Genomic DNA, 16,615 nt, shown 5'->3' with positions numbered 1-16,615 from the left:
GGTTAATAGGTGGAAAAGAAGTCTAGAAATATATGGGTCACTTTCAAAGGTTGTGACAGTTGGGAACTGCAAAGATCAGCGCATGGGCCCGACCTGTTCACAATTTGTATCAGTGACTTAAACATAGGGACCAACTATAATTCTTCCAAGTTTGCAGACGATACAAAACTTGGTGACAATTAGAGTGAGGAGGATGCAAAGAGACTTCAAAAGGGTTTAGACAGGTTGAGTGGGCAAAACACATGACAGATGGAATGAAATGTGGACAAGTGAAAGGTTATCGACGTTGGGAGGAGAGACAAAGCTACAAAATCCTTTTTAAATGGCGAGAGATTGGAAAGTGCTCAAATCTGAAGGGCCCAGCTGTCCTTGTTCTGAGAAGCTAGCATGCAGGTTCAGCGAACAATTTAAAAGGTAAACAGTATGTTAACCGTTATCCTATAAGGATTTGCATACAGAAGCAAAGACGTCTTGCTTAAATCATATAAAACACTGGTGAGACCACACCTGGAGTACAATATGCAGCTCTGGTCCACTTGTCTAAGGAAGGATATGTTTTCTACGGAAGGAGTGCAGCAGATATTTAGCAGACTGATGGTTTATGGGGTGGTGGGACTGCCCCTTCTAGGAAGGATTGAGGAGAAACAGTAGGCCAAATGACTGTCTTCTGTTCCATAACAATTCTCGATTTTTCTATTCCTTATTTCAAAGAATGAGAGATTTGATCTCAAATTTAAATTTTGAAAGGGGCAGACAGAATGGATTCAGGAAAGACCTTTCCCCTAGCTGTGGATTCTAGAGCCAGGAGAGAATCTCTGAATAAGGGCAAGCCATTTAAAAGGCTGAGATGAAGAGGAACCTCTTCACTCAGAGGGTGGGGAATCATTGGAATTCTTTAATTCATAGAGCTGTGGAAACTCAGTTGTTGAGTATATCCAAGACAGAGAATGACAGTTTTTGGATTAAGACCATAAGACATAGAAGTGGAAGTAAGGCCATTCGGCCCATCGAGTCCACTCTCCATTCAATCATGGCTGATGGGCATTTCAACTCCAATTACCAGCGTTCTCCCCGTAGCCCTTAATTCCTCAACACAACAAGAATCTATCAATTTCTGCCTTGAAGACATTTAGCGTCCCAGCCTCCACTGCATCCTGTGGCAATGAATTCCACAGGCCCACTACTCTCTGGCTGAAGAAATGATTAGATTAGATTAGATTACTTACAGTGTGGAAACAGGCCCAACAAGTCCACACCAACCCGCAACCCACCCATACCCCTACATATACCCCTTACCTAACACTACGGGCAATTTAGCATGGCCCATTGACCTGACCCGCACATCTTTGGACTGTGGGAGGAAACCAGAGCACCCGGAGGAAACCCACGCAGACACGGGGAGAACGTGCAAACTCCACACAGTCAGTCGCCCGAGGCGGGAATTGAACCCAGGTCCCTGGCGCTGTGAGGCAGCAGTGCTAACCACTGTACCACCGTGCCGCATTTCTGTTCTGAATTGACCCCCTCTTGATTAATGACAATATCACTCCCTTGATTAATGACAATAGCAATGAGGTGGATAATCGGCCATTAGATAGGAAGGTGGAGCAGACTCAGGCACGTCATGTTCCTATGTAAACTGTACACCACAAAAACACCTGCTAATTCTGCACATAGTGGGCAGCACTGTGTGTGTGTGTGTTTGTGTGAGTGAGTGAGTGAGTGAGTGAGGAGAGAGAGAGACTGATTTACAAGACGTTTTGGGGCTGATGGCAACAGATTTCAATGTTCAACACAACCAGTGTCACTTGTAATGAATCACAAAGTCAGAATGCAGGTACAGCAAACACTCAGGAAGGTAAATGGAATCTTGCCCTTTATTGCAAAAGGGCTTAAGTAGGGAAGTCTTGCTACGACCGTACAGAGCATTAGTGAGACTTCACCTAGAGTAATGCGTACAGATTTGGTTATCTTTCCCAAGGAGGGATGATGTGGAGCAGAGTGAGTCTATATTTAAGATTTGAAGAATGAGAGATATTTATCTTGAAACACAAGATTGAGTGTGGGCTTGACAGGGTGGATTCTGAGAGGATGTTTTCTCACCTGGGGATTACAGGACGAGGGGCACAGTTTTAAAATAAAACCAGGTCAAAGACAGAGGATTTTCTTCCAAGGGTCATTACTCTATGGAATTCTCTTCTATAGACAGACATGTTATTCAATGCGAGAGATTTGATCAACAGAGTCAAAGGTCACAGGGGCAGGCAGGAAAGTGAAACTGATGTCACAATCAGATTAGCCATGACCCTACTGAATGGTAAAGCAGCCTCATGGCTTCAAATGGCACATTCAAGCTCTCTTAGGTTCTTGGAAGCTCAAATACTCCACACTCCTCTCCTGCCTCCCAAACCGTCAGGGCATACACAGAATGACTCAAAACATTGAGTAACGCAGGGTGCATGCACAACCCATGTATGCACGTGCACATTTGAGGAATTACATGATTAGGAAATTAAATATACACTTTGGAGCTTTGAGAAAAATTTTAAGACCCTGTTACAGTACACTGGAATGGCAAACTCCATGGCAATGCACATCATTAACAGCGTATTGAAAGGGGAAGGAAAGTCTACGGCAAAGACAAATAGAAAAGAGTATTTTCTATTCTAAATGTTTTCCATCTGTTTTTTTTTTAAAAAAGCACAAAAATATGGTACCTGAATTGAAGCATTAAATTCGTGGCCACACGGAGACCTGCCACTGATTCTGCTTCTTACAACTTCATACTGGCTTGAGAGCTAGTCAGGAGGAGTCTAATCTCAGAAAAAGCATTATTGCAGAAAAACACTAGCGGCTGGACACAGAGTCTGTGGTGAGCTCTGCAAGGCAACAAATTTGATGATATTTCAGTACAAGCAGCCTGTATTTTTGGAACCATTATAAGTTGAGAAAGACATACAGCAAGCAATTTGAGTAGAAAGTACTCCTCTGCTTTGATCTCACAAACGCAGGCTGAAATCTAACCATTTTAATCTTAAGAATTTAGCATTTTAGAAATGTTGCTTGTTCTCAGTGTTTCAAGTGCCATGCATGCAGAAAATTCACTAGCAATCATTAAATGTATATATATTTGGAAAGGCAAGGACTGATTAGGGATAGTCAACATGGCTTTGTGCGTGGGAAATCATGTCTCACAAACTTGATTGAGTTTTTTGAAGAAGTAATAAAGAGGATTGATGAGGACTGAGTGCTAGGTGTGATCTAGATAGATCTCAGTAAGGTGTTCGACAAAGATCCCCATGGGAGACTGGTCAGCAAGGTCAGATCTCATGGAATACAGGGAGAACTAGCCATTTGGATACAGAACTGGCTCAAAGGTAGAAGACAGAGGGTGGTGGTGGAGGGTTGATTTTTAAGACTGGAGGCCTGTGACCAGTGGAGTGCCACAAGGATCGGTGCTGGGTCCTCTATTTTTTATCATTTAGATAAATGATTTGGATGCGAGCATAAGAGATACAGTTTGAAAGTTTGCAGATGACACCAAAATTGAAGGTGTAGTGGACAGCGAAGAGGGTTACCTCAGATTACAACAGGATCTTGACCAGATGGGCCAATGGGCTGAGAAGTAGCAGATGGAGTTTAATTCAGATAAATGCAAGGTGCTGCATTTTGGGAAAGCAAATCTTAGCAGGACTTATACACAATGGTAAGGTCTTAGAATGTGTTGCTGAACAAAGAGACCTTGAAGTGCAGGTTCATAGCTCCTTGAAAGTGGAGTCACAGGTAGATAGGATAGTGAAGAAGGAGTTTGATATGCTTTCCTTTATTGGTCGGAGTATTGAGTACAGGAGTTGGGAGGTCATGTTGTGGCTGTACATGACATTGATTAGGCCACTTTTGGAATATTGTGTGCAATTCTGGTCTCCTTCCTATCGGAAAGATGCTGCGAAACTTGAAAGGGTTCAGAAAAGATTTACAAGGATGTTGCCAGGATTGGACGATTTGAGCTATAGGGAGAGGCTGAACAGGCTGGGGCTGTTTTCCCTGGAGCGTTGGAAGCTGAGGGGTGACCTTATAGAGGTTTACAAAATTATGAGGGGCATGGATAGGGTAAATAGACAAAGTCTTTTCCCTGGGGTGGTGGGGTCCAGAACTAGAGGGCATATGTTTAGGGCGAGAGGGGAAAGATATAAATGAGACCTACGGGGCAACGTTTTCACGCAGAGGGTGGTATGTGTATGGAATAAGCTGCCAGAGGATGTGTTGGAGGCTGGTACAATTGCAACATTTAAGAGGCATTTGGGTGGGTATATGAATAGGAAAGGTTTGGAGGGATATGGGCCGGGTGCTGGCAGTAGGGACTAGATTGGGTTGGGATATCTGGTCAGCATGGACGGGTTGGACTGAAGGGTCTGTTTCCATGCTGTACATCTCTATGACTCTAAATGGTTTTATACATGCACACGTCCTTGTTATTTTATTTTTAAGACAACAGAGCCTCGCTGTCTCTGATGGTAGGGAAATAAATCAATGCGAGCTAACTGGATGGCATTTGATGGACAAAAGTAAGAGTAATTCAGCATGCTTTCAGTGTGATTTTGCCCAACAACATCCCTAAACAGAGGAAGAAAAATAATTCAGCATGCTTAAAGTAGGAGCATTTCTCCCCTCTCTCCACTATCAGATTGGCACTGTTAGGTTTGCCAATCTGGTAAACAAAGAGATAACATCTCCTCAGTAACTTCACAGACCAACACATTTATTCTGTTGGCTGTACAAAAATTGAAAGAAAACTCAATGAATGAATGTCTAGGTCCTCTAGACAAGACACTGGGGTTGATACCTTAATCAATGCTGCACTTCGTAATGTACTTGTCTCCCTCAAACACAACCCACCCGAATAATTTTAATAAACAAAATTAAATAGGTACCCTCAATGCAGAGATTAGTACCCTTTAGTCAACTTCTCAAATGACAAGGCCAGAGGTGAAATGATTGAATAAAGAAGCTGCAAACACATCAACACTGCACTAGGAAGGTTTCAAAACTGTAGCAGTGACAATCACTGACCAGTGCCACCTATCCTCCCTTCTGCACAATTATGAATATTAATCCTCATTAGTGACGAGTGGCAAAGTTCTGCATATCCCCTTTGAACTGTCCCTTAAATGGCCTGAAACAGGTTCAGTATTCATTGGTTCGCCACTTGACTGAATGACTGAAGAGGGGATCCTATTTATGCCTGATTCAACCTTCATCCAGCACCCTTGTGCACATTTTAAGTAGAAAAGGATTGAGAGTGGGACCCGGATGTCTCCAACCCAGCCTCACAGCTCCAGAGGGGCTCAGGCCATTCCTGTCATTATGTTAAAAACCTAAAACTTCAATATGAAGCAGCAACATTAGTTTATTTAGGCAATACCTCAGCAACTGCACATGGTTCACTGGACTGTTGGAGAAGTCAAATTATTAACTTCAGCGTCATATGACTTTATTCCAATGCTTGATATACTGAGGAACCTCGATTTCCCGGAATTCAGTTACAGAATATCGGATTATCTGGCAAGATAGCAAGGTTCCGATGCTCAGCTAAATTGTGTTATTCGGCATTCAATTATCTAGAATTCCATTAACCAAAATACTCCCCACTTGTGTCCTTTGGATAATCGAGGATTCTCTGTACTGAGGTATGCCCTGTTAAACTGTGCAAACCAGACCGTCCCACAGATACCAGCGTGTCAGAGATATGATGCACGTGACTTCAGATTTACCAAAAGCAACCACCTGGCCTGATATTTGCTGTAATAACACAATGAGTCCAATGGTCTCCTTCTGTGATATAAATGTCCATCAGAAGTATCTGCTTTATAATACAAGATTGTCTCAGAGGATATGCTGTACAGGACATAAAGAGCCATAGTCCAAAGGATCATTGGCATATCTCCTCATTCGAGACAATTAGTTATTTACAGTTTGAAGTAACCACTCCACATGCAAGGGGTAGGGTGAAGAGTCAGGACTCCATGAACTACCACAGCTAGTCAGGGACACAGAATCTGTGTAATTGACTTTATTTGCCACCAGGCACGGCAGCCATTTAGCTAACTGAGCTGATCAATATCATGACAGGATAATATTTTGGCAAAGGCTCCATAAATAAAGTGATTTAAATGAAACTCATTTTGCCATAATGCTGTCATGTCAGTTTGTAAATTATTTGCCTTTACATAGAGGATAGTCACTTGGAAGCATGCAAAACGTTAAGGGAATTCAAGTAAAGTTCCACAGGGAGTGGCGAATTCAAATATGTATTAAAATTTGCAGTTACATGGTTCCGAAATTCTTAATATTCTCTATATCTGTGATAAAATTCCAGGTAATCCTCCAGAAATGAAAGTGAAACATGATTTTAGTAAAACAGAAATAAGCTTTCAATTTGCATAGGACACAAGTGTGCCTTGTATATATACAATACCAAAATGTTGTGTCACATAGAAATCAAAACCGACCAAGTAGTTTTGTTCAAGAGAATACAGAACCGCACAGAAAAATACGTGTGGCCATTGAGTACACCCCAGCCAAACATTGTGTGTGCGCTGCATTCCTCAGCTACTACAGTACAATGTGCAAGCTCTTACCTGAACATTTCAGTAAGTTCTCCCTTAACCAGAGCAACAGTAACTGGGAATCCAATGCAGGCAGGTACCAGGTACAGTAGAGCAGGCTGACAATTAAAAGCAAGAACGAAAGAAATTTTTACATCCTCGACATCCATAGTTTAAGCCAAATAGCAACATATACAGAATAGAGTACTCTTTAGTGAGGTTTACGCTATTGCATAATAAGACTTGGTTTGCACAAATATTTGCAAGTCAATTTGGATTCAATCACATTTCGCAGTGAGAGCAGTTCACTTTCCTGGAAAGCAGGCCTTGCAAAACAGAATTGCACAGCATTTATTGATGCTGGAGATTTCATTCCTTGCTGTGGCTACCTTCGAGAAGTTAAATGGGTTTGGGTCAATGTGATGCTGTTTCTCGAACAAAAATAAAACTCTCTATTTTGTCAGAGACCCGCAAAGTCAATTTATCCCAATAAATTCTTAGACAAGTTCTCGGTGGCAAATACGTACTGGGGAAAAAAAAATCCCCCCGTCCCCCAATATATGCCTCCTATTTTTGTCAAGATAGAGGCACACAACACAGGAACAGACACTTCAGCACAACTCATCTGTGCCAACCAGGTTTCCTAAACTGCATTAGTCCATTTGTCCACGTTTGACCCATTTCCTTCGAAACTTTGCCTATCCATGCACCTGTCCAAATGTCTTTATAGTTGTACCAGCCTCCATCACTTCCTCTGGCAATTTGTTCCATATATGCGCCACCCTCTGCAAGAAAAAGGCCCCTCAGGTCCCTATAAATCTTTTCCTCCTCACCTTTAATCTATCCCCTCTAGCTTTGGACTCCCCTACCCTGGGGTAAAAAATCTTGTTATTCACCTTATTTATGCCCCTCATGGTTTAATAAACCTCAAAAGGTCCTCAGCTCCAACGGTCCAGGGAAAGTCAGTCCATCCAGCCTCGGCTTAAAGCTCAAACCCTCTCGTCTCAGTAACATCTTAGTACATGTTTTAAATGCTGCTTTGCAGTATCGATATACCTAAAAAAAACTTATAGGCTCACCTGAATATCTAATAACAAGTAATGTGGAAGGAAGCAATGGCAAGGAATAAAATCCCTATTTGCTGTTATAAATGCTGAACCTAGAATGATGATTGTGAACAAAGAGCGAAAGATGTGAAGTGCTAAACACGAATCCAAACTGAAATACAGTTCTCTCAATGTCTACACTTCATCCAATAACATGGCCTGAGGAAGACTGACAACTTGAGACAGAGTAGGTGGTTTCAGGTAGAAAATAAGATCAGTAGTGACACACTTGACAGGATGTGTTAGTGATATGTCATAGGATGACAATAAAAGTCGAAGTTAAGTTAACAATGCAGCAAAGAACACAGGATGCAAAAATCGCAAACAACTGAGTTAATGCAACTAGAATTAAAAGCTTTAAAACCGAAGGCCATTAAGCACATCTCACCTGAGCATGCTTGAAAGTGTGCATTACATAAATGGTAAGTCCAAGACCAAAGACATAAGCGAAGAAGCTAGTGTAGAAGTACGTCCGGCTGTTCTTCTTCAAACTAGGCCAGAAGGGACAAGAGAGCGGCGATAAAAAAAACATCAGCTTAGCAAATCCTGCAAATTATACCGATTATACTTGGCAGAATTTTGATCTGACAAGACACAATTAGTCTCAATTTCAGTACAAAATTCTCATCAAACTAGTTGGCAGCCTGTAAGAATGAAATAAAGAATAAGTCACATTTACAAATTTAGGGTAGTACAGTGGTTACCACTGCCAGATACCCAGATTCGATTGTAATCTTGGGTGACTGTCAGTATGGAGTTTGCAAGTTCTCTCCACGTCTGAGTGCTTCTCTGCCAGGTGGTCCAGTTTCTTCCCATAGTCCAAAGATATGCAGGTTGGGTGGATTGGCCATGCAAGATCGCCTGCAGTGTACAGGGATGTGTAGGCTAGATGATTAGCCATACACACAAGAACTTGCTAACTCTCAGTTTCTTTCTAGTTACAGTAAAAACATTACTACTTTTGGCAATATCTACCTCCTTTAAGCTGTAAATATCTTCCTTTAAACCTAAACTCTCTCTTTCCAGTTCCATTACTTTACATTTATGGTAACTGATCGTGGGGTTCAGTTTTATGAGGATTAACAAACTGAAAATCCAATATTAATTCAATTATAGGGCAGAAATCTTCCCTTGTGAAGAGAGGGCGATTCTGACCATATTCAATTCTGTTTATTCATGCACTTTAACAGCTTACCTCACATCAAAACGAAGTAGAAGAGCAATGAAGATACCTAAGGTTAGGAAAAGAAACAGAATTAGTTTCCGCTCACAAAATAGAATGGAGATGTGATTAGAGGTAACTTTAATCTTGGAAAGAACTTTACACTGAAGGTCACCAAATACCTAAGCCATCTCCACCAACTTGAATATGTAAATTACTTCAGAGATATATGGGTGTTCAAGTGGCTAAAGCAGCATCCCTTTATCTCCAACAATTGGGTTTGAAGTCAGTTAGACATATAATTTTCCTTGGGCTCGACGTTTTGCAAATTTGGTGACACATTTGACCTCAACGAGTTATAGAAGCTTTCAGCTACCTCCGGCAAAAGGTAATTCTTCATCCTTGAGCTGAGATAGCGAGGGTTAGCATTAGACATACAACTATAGAGGATATTTCAAACAATTTCCCCAGCAACCAATGCACCCTCATCACCTCCACAGGAATCACTGGACAAACAGTCCAAAGATGTGCAGGTCAAGTGAATTGGCCATGTTAAATTGCCTGTAGTGTTAGGTAAAGGGGTAAATGTAGGGAAATGGTGGGTAGCGTTTCAGCAGGTTGGTGTGGACTTGTTGGACCGAAGGGCCTGTTTCCACACTAAGTAATCTAACCTAATCTAATCTATGCTCAAAGGAAGAAAAATGGGATCATTTTCCCAGCCCCACACTCCAGTTCAATAATAATGTACTACTGTGGCCCCAATGGAATTACAAATTGTTTTCCTATGGCTCACAGTGCTACTGTTGAACACAAGATAATAATTAAGTTTTTCAGAACTTAAAAGATCACCCTTCTTTATATAACTGAGTCTATGATTTTAATCTCCATTGTACTGAGTAGAGAAGTATTCCATGTTTTAAGTAGCTATTCTATTAAGAAATACCTGGTAAATAATTGGAGAGCACACAGATCTCAAAGTCCTCTATACCTGTGTTAACTCTTAGAAAGACCTATGCATTTAGTCCCACTCCCCCATACAACAGCAAATTCTTCCCTTTCAAGTAACTCTTCAAAAGCCACTGATCCACTAACAACCCTGATCTTTAGTATCAACTTTATCATTATTTCATTGAATTCAGTCACTCTAAAGTCGATTAATTTCACCTTGGGATATTTCTGGCACCCAGATCATGTTAAATTTGTATTATCCAATAATCACTACCACCATGTTACATGGAACACATTTCAAACGTATACAACAATACAAAATTGGGCAGCCACGAGCAGAATTGTATTCACTCACAATCTGTAACTTCATGACACAGTATATCCTTCCACTCTACTGTCACCATCGTGCCAGGGGAACAACCCAGGCTCAACAAAGGGTGCAGGGGGCATGCCAGGAGAAGCTAGATGCTCTGACATAGCAAACTGATGCTTCATACGTCAACAATAGGGACTACTTGCACAACAAACAGCAGAAGCACTCAATACTGTTACCAACCTACCACATTTAAGTTCGACAATTCTGTTACATCCACAAATTGGAGGACAATCAAAACAGCCAACAATGGAGGTACCTCCACAATATCCCAATTCTCCAGGATTCAGGAGCCCAACATTTCAAAAATGACAACGCTTAACCATTTACAACCAATCACCTTCAGCCAGAAGTGCTATGCAGATGATTCAAGTTTGCCTCCTCCCATAATCCCCAGCATCACAGATTATAGCCTACAGACAATTTGACTCTCCACATGATAACAAGAAAGGTTGAAGGCATTGAATGCTGCAAAAAACAATGGGCCCTGACAACATTGCAACATTAGCACTGTGAGGGTGTGTGCTCCAGAATGAGCCGTGCCCCTTCGTCGAGCTGTTTCAGTGCAACCACAACTTTGGCATCTATCAGTAATGTGGAACGCTGCCCAGATATATCCTATACACAAAATGTAGGACAAAGATAATTTGGCAAATTACATCCCATAATATTTGCGATCAACAAAGTGAAGGAAGATGCCATCATCAGTCCTATCGAGTAGCCCATACACAGTGATAAACTGAATACCAATGAGCAGGTTGAGTTCCAATAGAACCTCAACTCATTACACCCCAGGACCTAATAGAGGTAAAGTTGAGAGGTGACGGGAGGTAAGTAACTGCCCTTGGTGTCAAAGCCAGACTTAAATGTAGTGTTATATCAAGGAGTCTCAGAAAAACTCTTCAGCCACTGAAGCACGCAAAGTTCATGCGTGACAGCAGCTGATGTTGGCTGAGAAATAGAAAGCAACAGTAATGCTACAGAAGCGATAGGCAATGACCACAGCTCAGAGAATTTAACAATCACTTCCTGATATTCAATGGCATTACCATCTCCAAATCCCCCAATATCAGCATCCTGAGGCTTAGCATCGGCTAGAAACTGGCCATTTAAAAATCTTCACTCCCTGATTTGGTATCGCTGGCGAAGCTAGCATTTTACTGTCAATCCCTATTGCTTCTGGAACTACTGGAGTTGTTACACCTACAGTGAGGTGTGTTATTCACAAGTAGCTGTTCCAGCAATAGTGAAAGAACGGCTCCAGTTGCAAGTAAGGATGCATGTGGCTTGGAGGAGAACCTATAGCTGGTGGTGGCATACACATGTACCTGCTGTCATCGCCCTTTTAGCTGGGAGAGGTCGTGGGTTTGGAAGGTGTTGTCAAAAAAATCTTGGTGAGTTATTGAAGTGCATCTAGAAGATAGCACAAACTGCTGCCACTGTACTCATGGTTGAGGGAATGAATGAGGAACTTGATGGATAGGGCGCCCATCAAGTGGTCTGCTTTACCTTCTATGTCAGAGCTTCTTGAATGTTCTTGGAACAAAACAGAGACAGAGGTGGAATGGAATATTCTCCACTTGTCTGAATGGGTGTAGTTCCAGCAACATTAAAAGAAGCTTGACGCTTTGTATGGCAAAGCAGCCTGCTTGAATAGCGCCCTATCCAAAACCTTTAATATTGATTCTCTCCATTAGTTACACAGTACACATTGTTGGCACTTTCTAGAAAATGCAACACAGCAACTCAAAACTTCCCTTCATGGCACTTTCCAAACACACATCCTCCTCCACTGAGAAAGGTAACAGATCACGGAATCACCATAAGCCAGATATTGTTCCAGGCCCCACACACCATTTTAATGTGGAACATCACCATTGTCCCTCTGTCATTGGGTCAAACTCCTGCAGCATACTCCCCACCATCATGTAACTGCACCTCATGGGCTGCAGTGAAGGTGTCGCACCATCTCTGTCGAGGGCAATAAATAATCTCCCAGGGACACCCACATCCTGTGAAAGAACACAAGAAAGAGCCTCTGTACATGAGATGCCTGATGAAGGGCTCATGCCCGAAACGTTGACTCTACTGCCCCTCAGATGCTGCCTGACTGGCTGTGCTTTTCCAGCACCACAGTCTTTGACATGAAACAATGCTGCAAGTTCCATTATGTATTCACTTTTTGGACTTGAATAATGGCCATTCCGGTGTGGTACTACATGTATTCCCAAATAAATTCATAATTAGTCTCCAACAAATCCACGCTGTTCTTACATGTTTATCAGCACAGAGCAAATAGAAACAGCCATGAAGTCTTATATCATCTCGACTCTTAGCTACTTCAATAAAGTAGTTATCCACTTCATTTCTTTTTAAGTATTGCATGATTAAGGGCCTGTTCTGTGCTGTATTGTTCTATGTTCTATGATTATTTAGATGAAATTTAACTAGCAATTATTTCTCCCACTTGCACATTTGTCCAAATCACAATGCTTCCTCAGTTTCTGTTGCATTTCCAGTTTATCACATAAGTAGATAGGGTGGTAAAGGCGGCATACTGCACGCTAGCTTTCACTCGTCGGGGAATTGAGTACAAGAATTAAGATGTCATGTTGCAACTGTATCAGACTTTGGTTAGGCCACATTTATAGTATTGTGTTCAATTCTGGGCGCCACAGAAGGTTGTGGAGGCCTTGCAGGGGGTGCAAAGATTAGACGGTATGAGCTATAAGGATAGAAAAACTTGGATTGCTTTCTGTGGAGTGGTGTAGGCAGACGGGAGACTTAATAGAAATCAATCAACTTGTGAGATGTATAGACAGGGTTGATGGTCAGAATCATCTTCCCAGAGTTGAAATGTCTAACATTAGGGGGCATGCATTTAAGGTGAGAGGGGAAAGTTCAAAGGAGATGTTAGGGGCAAGTTTTTATTTTACACAGAGTGATAGGAGCCTGGAACATGCTGCCATGGGTGGTGGTGGAGGCAGATACGGTAGAGACCTTTACAAGACTTTTAGATAAGCACACGAAAATGCAATAGAACTGAGGAATATGGACTAAAGGCAGGCAGAAAGGATTAACTTAATTTGGCGTCATGTTCAGCACAATATCATGGGCTGAAGGGCCCATTCCTGAGATGTGCTATGTTCTATCATCTGCAAATCTGATGACCTTGCATTTTTTTTCTCAATAGTACATTGGTGGAAATTAGAAACAACAGCTGTCAACAGAAACAATTAAACCTCAAGGTTTTCACTTCCTACTTCTCTTCACTCAGTGCTATCAAGCAGCACCTACATAGCAATAATCTGCTCACTGACAGAGAGTTTGGGTATTGCCCGAATCACTTGACTCCTGACCTCACTATAGCCTGAGTTCAAACATGAACAAAAGAACTGAATTCCAGGGTGAGAGGAGAGCGACTGTTCTTGATATCAAAGTTGCATTTGACACAGGGTGACATCAAGTAGCTCTCACACAACTGGTGTCAACAAGAATCAGGGATGAAAACATTCTGCTGATTATGCCTGGTACAAAGTAAGGTTGCTGTGGTTGTGGATGGCAGTCATATCAAGTTGCAGGGTATCTCTGCAGAGCAATCTCCCAGGCCCAACCATTTTCAGCTGTTTAATCAGTGACCTCTCCTTTATTATAAAGGTCTGAAGTGGGGGTGCTCACAGTTGATCAACAATGTTCAGCACCATTTACAATTCCTCAGATATTGAAGCAAAGTCCAAATGCAGCAAGACCTGCGAAATATCCAGGTTTGGGCTGACAAGTAGCATTCATGACAAACAAGTAGCAGGCAATGCTCATGTCCAACAAAAGAGAGAATCTAGCAATCATCCTGTCCTTCAATGGCATTACCATCACTGAATACCCCAATAACAATGTCTTGAGGGTTACCATTGACCAGAAACAGAACTAGACTAGCCATATAAACACTAACGACAAGAGCAGGTCAGAGGTCAGGAATCCTATAGCAAGTAACTTACCTCCTGACTTCCCAATGCCTGTCCACTAACTACAAAAGTAACAAAGCTTCATCCAGAGGCTCACTGATGATGTTACCCAGTATGGTAACAAAACATCTGAAAATGAACCTTCCAGCTCGCAAGCAAACCTACACCCACAAAGTGCCAAGTTAGGAATGTGATAGAATACTTGCCACTTCAAATGCAGCTCCAACAATTAGGAAGCTCAGTACCTTTCAAGGTAAATTAGCCCATTTGATAGCACCATATTCACTCCCTCCACAACTGGCACAATAGCAGAGCATTCCATCTACAATATGCATTGAAGTAATTTGCCAAGGATCCATAGATAGCACCTTTCAAGGCAATGACCACTACAATCTAGAAAGGGAAGTCCAGCAGATGCATAGGAACATTATCTGCAAGTTACTCTCCAAACCACTCAACTGACTGTCTGGGAAACAGATGGCCATTCCTTCAGTGTGGCTGGTTTAAAATACCGGAACTCCTCCCGAATGGCACGGGAACTAAACTGTAGTATGATCCGGAAGCTTACCATCACCTTCTCAAAAGGTGACTTGGGGAGGGGAGTAATATCCACAAATGGCCCAAGTGATCAATTTATTCCACTCAAAGTAGCTAGGCCAAAGAGACATTCTAATTTCATTTTACTATCAATCTGAAATATCCTCACACATCAAACAAAATTCCAGAACAGTGAGATCAGATAAAGTCAATTGTAATAGACTTTCATGGCCAGATGATAGGGTGAGTGTTGTAGGATCAGTTGGATGAAAGTAATGCTCAAATGTGACCTCCTTGAACCAACTGAGCAAACTCCACTCCCTGCTAGCAAAATCCTCGATTGCAAGTCAAGTAGCAGCATTTCAACAGCTCACCCATTGATACCCAAAGGTAAATCCATCAGATAAAAGGACATGTGGTTGGAATATCCTTGAGATCTAATAGTATGCTGACAATCATAAAATGTAATGTTTTTTTTGAAGGCACCTAGGCTAACTGACTAGACAATGGTCAAAAGGACAACATCCACTTTGCCAAGGGGATGGTATCACTGAAGGATGACAATACAATTCATCAAAGTTGAATTGAACAGTTTCAACAATTCCTTAACTGCAAATCTTACATTCTTCAGAATATACCCCAGTATCCTGTTGCAGAATCCATGACTGAATCAGCCTGGATAGGGGAACTGTCACAAGGAAATGAGAAACAATACACTCTGTGTGGCTCCAATAGTTAAAACTGGCCATAACAGAATCCGTCAAGACAGTTGAGTACAAATGCCGTAATGATGAGGCAGAGCAATGGCTTGGGCAGGGCAAGAGAACATAAAAAGTAGATCTTGCTATTTAGTGGGAATATTTTTGTTTTAATTAGTTATCTTTCTCCCTTAGCCATGATAACAGTCTGGCAGTATGCAAATAATTCTCCAATTCCCTGACAAGGTTTTTGTTGCAACAATTACCTATGGTTGGAACAGCACCTCTTGAACAGCAGCTTGTTTTTCGCTCATTTGCATCTGCACAGATTTGCAGATAATCAGTGAGTAATCAGAAGCAACCTCTCTCCAGAAACAAGACAGTGAATGATTCAAGTTCAAGGTTAAATACAGACAGCCAATTACTTTAATTAACTCAAATCACAACAAATGATGTTTTTTGGCAGCAAGTTGTGAAACATGTGGAAACAGATCACAATAACGTATCACACAAAGGAGAAATACATGCCTGCAGCTTATTCGAACAATGACATTTTTAGTCCACTCTCTCAACTCCATTCCCTAAATGCACACTCCATCCCTTGCCCTGCCAACACTCAGATTAAGCCAGTCCTTTTTACAATCTTGGGGTTGTAGCTGATCCCAAGGTGAGCTTCAGACCTCATGCACGTGCCATCACTTACATCACTCCCAACTATTGAACCGAATCTCATCACTGTAACTGGTATGAACTAATGAAATCTGGAATTGAAAGTCAGTCTCAGTGTTAGTCATCATGATACTATTATCATAAAAATTCCAGCTGGTCCACTTCCTCTCATACAAGAACATTAAGAGCTCATACGCATGCAGCACATTCCAACTTTCACACGTATAATTCTTCAGACTAGGAAGTGGAAAAATCACAGAATGCATGGTGGACACAGTGATTCTGCCTAACTGGTTCATATTCTTACTTGAACCCCCTTTTCACTCAGTTATTCCAGCGTAACCTTTTATTCCTTTCTCCCTTGTGACTTACTTAGCCTCGCTTTTAATGCATCAATAACACCTCTTTCCACGTTCTAGCCACTCTTCAGATAAAGTTTCTTCCCCAAAACTATAAATATTTTGACATCTGTGTCTACTTAGTCAGATTCCTTTAATCTTAAAAACCTCACTCTGCTAGAGGAATAAGAAAAGACCCCAACCTGTTCAATCTTTC

General features: G+C 41.6%; 1 protein-coding gene across 2 annotated transcripts in view; it reads right to left on the bottom strand.

Annotated features, from left to right (window-relative positions):
- Positions 1 to 16,615, bottom strand: part of hm13 (histocompatibility (minor) 13) — a 75,414-nt gene that overhangs the window by 21,085 nt on the left and 37,714 nt on the right. For both annotated transcript variants that reach the window (XM_060836150.1, XM_060836149.1), the window contains exons 9-11: positions 8,907 to 8,943; positions 8,100 to 8,202; positions 6,639 to 6,724 (exon numbers count right to left, since the gene is read on the bottom strand). In XM_060836150.1, the coding sequence (XP_060692133.1) occupies positions 6,639 to 6,724; positions 8,100 to 8,202; positions 8,907 to 8,943 (226 nt within the window). The remainder of the gene's footprint in view (positions 1 to 6,638; positions 6,725 to 8,099; positions 8,203 to 8,906; positions 8,944 to 16,615) is intronic.

This window comes from Hemiscyllium ocellatum, chromosome 15 (assembly GCF_020745735.1).
Source record: "Hemiscyllium ocellatum isolate sHemOce1 chromosome 15, sHemOce1.pat.X.cur, whole genome shotgun sequence".
Classification (NCBI taxonomy): domain Eukaryota; kingdom Metazoa; phylum Chordata; class Chondrichthyes; order Orectolobiformes; family Hemiscylliidae; genus Hemiscyllium; species Hemiscyllium ocellatum.
The sequence above is the reverse complement of the archived record's forward strand: the minus strand, read 5'-3'. Positions and strand labels throughout refer to the sequence as shown.